The sequence below is a fragment of the Buceros rhinoceros genome, unplaced genomic scaffold (assembly GCF_000710305.1).
Source record: "Buceros rhinoceros silvestris isolate BGI_N320 unplaced genomic scaffold, ASM71030v1 scaffold17041, whole genome shotgun sequence".
Taxonomy (NCBI): Eukaryota; Metazoa; Chordata; class Aves; order Bucerotiformes; family Bucerotidae; genus Buceros; species Buceros rhinoceros.
In genome coordinates, this window is record NW_010396128.1 from 10,432 (window position 1) to 15,022 (window position 4,591).

Here is a 4,591-nt window from a genome sequence, read left to right on the forward strand (position 1 = left end):
TTTTTTTTTTTTTTTTTTAACTCACATACTGGAATGTGATTGTCTCACTTAAATTTAGCCTGAAGGTTTTTAGGCTCTATTCGTCTTCTACCTGGGGACCAATCCAGGGGAAAATAACATCAGGTATACTCTTAGTGTAAGAACTCCCCAAGCCCATTCTACATTGAAAGCTCCCATCTCCTGCAATTATAACAACTGGAGTTAGACCAGCATGAGCCTGTAGAATTCAGCTCTGAAAGGTCTGTCTGAACCCCCGTGCTGCAGTCAAGCCGCTAACATCTTTTCTCTACATGTACTCAAGCTACAGTTCTAATACATTAATCACATTGCCTCAGAAAAGTGTTTTAGGAAATAGTCATCATTCTTCAGTTATTCTTCTGTGTGATAAATGCCCAGAGGAATAGCTGAGTCAGTATCTTTTACTTCAGCCAGCTGCGAAATTGTCTGTATGGTTACTTACCCCTGCTGCTTCTTAATTTTTTTTTATTTTTTTTTTTTTAGAAATAGAAGAGGCAACTGGAATGACGACAGAAAATAATGCATCTACAAATGCACAGTGTAAAGGAAAAGTACGTTTTGAATTTTTTTTTTTTCACTCAGCTAGGTGTTTGGCAAAGCAGGTATAGATTACTTTGGTAGAGCACGCCTTCATTTCTCGTGGTGTGAGTGGTTCTGTGCCTTGAAAGTGAGCTCGGAACGTAACCTGCTACTAGAAACCTGAGAGGAATGTGTAACTGGGGCAAATCTAAAAAGAGCTGAATAATACAGACCTACAAGCAGAAACACGTTATAAACAAGCCCCTCCCCTTGCCTGCCTTTCCCGCAAACCAAGACCAACCAGACTTTGGGCTGCACAAAACTGTGAGCTCAGCAGTCAGGAGTTTTAGTAGTTCTAGGTAGTGCGTGCTACTGGTGGATATTTGGCTTTCTAAGCAAGCCTTCAGCCTGGCAGGTGTCCAAGGTTTTGGAGAATTCCAAGGATTTTGTTCCCACCATAGCTCTTTGAGTATGAATGGCTGACGTGCATCCAAATTAGGACTTAGGTTGCCGTGCCGGCTTTTGATAAATCATATGTAGTTTCTCACACCCTTAAAAACACGTCACCCACCGTGTTACTGGAAAGCTTGCTGAGTTGTCCCTTGGCGAGTTTTTCAGTGATGCTGTGAATGGTGGGAAGGCAATAGCTCAGCTCTCTAGGGATGAGTAATTAAAGCAGAGACCCTGTGGATGGTTCGTTATCTAGAATATACTAGATTTGGGGTACAGCCTCCTGTTAAAGATATTTGTATACATCAGGTTTGAGATCTTTCAAAGTTAACAAGTTGTGCCACTAAAAGAGAAGAGTCAGGCAGAGCTATCTAGTGGGAACCAACTCCAGTGGCTGCCTGTTGGCACATGTACGTGCTTTCAAGATATTTAATTTCCGTTTCAGGCAACTGAAGCGATTCCTCAACCAGAAGGTGCAAATGAAAGCATCGGCCATGTGAATGGAGCTGCCTGCAGACAAGAAGATGGGCTCTATTCTAAAAAATGCACAGTGACAAGTAAAAGAATAAGAACATGAAAGGGAAAGTTTCCTCATTCAGTTTGAATTTTTGTCTGGCTTGCTTTTGAGATGAAGAGTGCAATAGTCCGGGTCCTAGGATCTGTTTGAAGCCTAGTCCTACCTTCCATAAACTAGCCAAATTCCTATTAGCTTCGGTAGGAGTTTACAATACCTTTTCAGATACATGAGAACTGCACCACGTGGCTTGAAATCTAGATGTGACAGAGCAAACAAGTAATACGCAGATATGTTGGTGCTGATGGCAGGCTTGACCTAGGTGTAAAACTCAGTGAAATCTGTAGATTTATCTGTAATACAGAGAATCTGAATTGCTTCACCACCACACAAGCAAATGCCAATCCTATTAAGTTTAAAATTATATGCCTAATATGCTATTTTTACAATATTTTAAATTTCAATATGTAATATTGAGATGTTAATTACTTTCCATGTTTTAATGGCTGATTTCACAAAACAGTGCTTGAGAGAGAAATCATTATTTTCCAGTGTAACTTAGGTCCTGTGGACCGTGTTCCCAGCTGATGTAAATTGGTGTAGCTTTGTTAATGTCAAAGACACTCTACTAAGTCTACCACTGTGTGTGTAGAGACATGGTGTTTATGCAAGGCATTCTCATTTTATGTTCAAAGAAAGTGGAGAATCTGGATCCTAATTTTCTATGGATAGAGCAACTTTTATAGATAACTATTTATACAGAGTAAGATTTTAATTTTTTTCCCCAGAGGTTTATATATTGAACACTTTCAGTCCAAAAAATATGCAAGTAGAGCATCTACCATTTCAAGACGCACAGAATTTAACTCAAGGGTCTCTCAAAATGAGATTCCCAGGGACAGCCCAGCTTGCATTCCCATGGATTTAAGTGGTCTTGGCAATCGTGGGAATCACTGCCTGATCCTGTTGTAGCAGTGGTGTTAGTTTCTGTCGGTGGCGATGATGTCGCATACCAGTTGCATGGGACCCGAGCACGTAAACCACTGTGGTAACATCACTGCGTAAAACATGCGTGCACCCACTTTGCAGCCACTGCCTGTCTGTGCGGCAGATATTTTAGACTGACTTGCCTCCTTGTCAGAGTTAAATTTCAATGAGAGCACACAAGCCCTGCTGCTCTTTTTTTAATACATGCCCGACTTCGTGGTGTGGAAGACACTGAGGGCTTTGCAGATGGTTTGTACTTATAGGGAAAAGAAAAAAAAAAAGACAAAAGGTATTTCCTTTTCAATTTTAATACCCTAAATTCTGCTGGTTTGTAATTGCTGCTAATGACCCTACTGATATGACCGAAAATTGAGCACCTTACCTAATTTTGTATTTTCCACAATTTGCAATATTAGTATTGATGTTTCTGGTGTAATGTCTTCCAACATTCTCAACTGGTTTATTTTATGTTTCACGATCCTTGAATAATCCTTCCACAAAAATAAATCTCTGACTCGTAATTATGATGTCATGCACAAAGTGTTGGTTTAAATTTTATTCCTTAATAACACCTATTTGATGAGGGAAGTAACTTCAGTTTTGGCTGGGGGTTGTCTCCATGCTGAAGCAGAACTAGCTCAGCTGTGTTTCCCAGATGCCCTACATGGCCCTCAGCTGTCAGCAGCTCTTACCCGCCAAGACAGATGTTATCTCAGCTGTCACAATTCAGCCCCTGCTAACCAGGGAGGGCACCACTGGTTTCTTCCACCATGGAACTACACAAAGAGGTAAGTCATCCGAATCTGGTATGTGTCCAAAGGCATGGTTTAGGTCACACCCTGTATGTGGAGTGGGGCTGCTTCCATTGTACCTCATCCACCACGTGCAGCAGCAGCAGGCACTTCCCAGCAAGCAAATATGTGTGCAATTTATTGGGAGGATTAAGCGCAAGGCACACAGCCCACCAGCCTATACTATGGCACTGACTGTTGTGGCAGGTCATTAATATTTAATTTTTAAAAGCATGTAAAACAACTGAAAAAAAAATAGTAGCTAAAAAAAATAGATCTAGGCAGTGGAGCTGAAGATCACAACTTCAAAAACACAAGAGGCTGTGCCTGTGCCTCTACCTCTAGGCTACCCGTGTCTTCCTTCTGCGCCTGCTTGAAATGCATGGAACAACCATTGCTCCAGTTTACCAGCGTTTTTCACCCAGTTTCTGCTTCACGATTCAGGAAGCACTCTATTGGTTGTGATTATTATGCAAGGTGCGGGTTACCTAGATCAACTTTGTGTTTTCTTTAAACAAGAGAAGCTATCACTTCTGTGATACACACTGAGAAAAAAATGCTGTCGTTTAAAGGGAGGAACCAATCCAACAGTTACCAGGAGTTGAGCTGAACCTACTAGAATTACTGTATTATTGTTAACGGTCCTGCAGTATCTGAGAGTCCACCCGAAGATAATGCACGATCCCTACTGCGAAGGGTTCGCTTGTTAGAAGAGACTGACTGCAGGATGGGAGAGTGGAAGCAGAAATAGTTAAGGCTAACCACAGAGACAGCAGTCAGCCCAACCGATCAAATACATTCCCTCCTCTGAACGGGCAAGGCTTTTTTTCCCCTTTCCAACCCTTTGTTTCTCTTCCTCTTCTTTCTACCTCTCCTGTTCCGGCTGAGCAATTCCTGTTTTCAGCCATACGGTTCAACCTCCACCTCAGCCTGTACAATGGTCAGACACCTCCATAAGCCAGTTCAACTCACTAACCATGCAGAAAACAGTAAGACCACAGCTGTTTCTCCATCAGTTTTCTGCAAGGCTAACGGACAGGCTCGTGGAGGAGGAGGCCTCGGTCAGCACGGGACAGGTCAGCAAGCAGCAGGAGGAAGAGACAGCAGGGTGAGGGGAAGGCAGGACTCCATCCCAAGTGGCTGTCACAGGCTGGAGTTAGTTACTTTTATCTTCACTCTAACTCATCAACTTACTAGATGCTGAATCAAGGTAATTTTATTGCATTCTCATAGTTTACCACTGTTTCAGTCAATTTTATATTGCATGTTTAAGACTTTTAAGCAGAGAGACTGGTTAGAAGAAGGGAAAAAG

At 42.1% G+C, this 4,591-nt stretch overlaps 1 protein-coding gene across 1 annotated transcript in view; it reads left to right on the forward strand.

Moving 5' to 3' along the window:
- Window positions 1-1,839, forward strand: part of ETNPPL (ethanolamine-phosphate phospho-lyase) — a 10,577-nt gene extending 8,738 nt beyond the window's left edge. The window contains exons 11-12 of the mRNA XM_010145815.1: window positions 502-569; window positions 1,433-1,839. Coding sequence (XP_010144117.1) covers window positions 502-569; window positions 1,433-1,564 — 200 coding nt within the window. The 3' untranslated portion in view covers window positions 1,565-1,839. The remainder of the gene's footprint in view (window positions 1-501; window positions 570-1,432) is intronic.
- The last annotated feature ends 2,752 nt before the right edge of the window (window positions 1,840-4,591 follow it).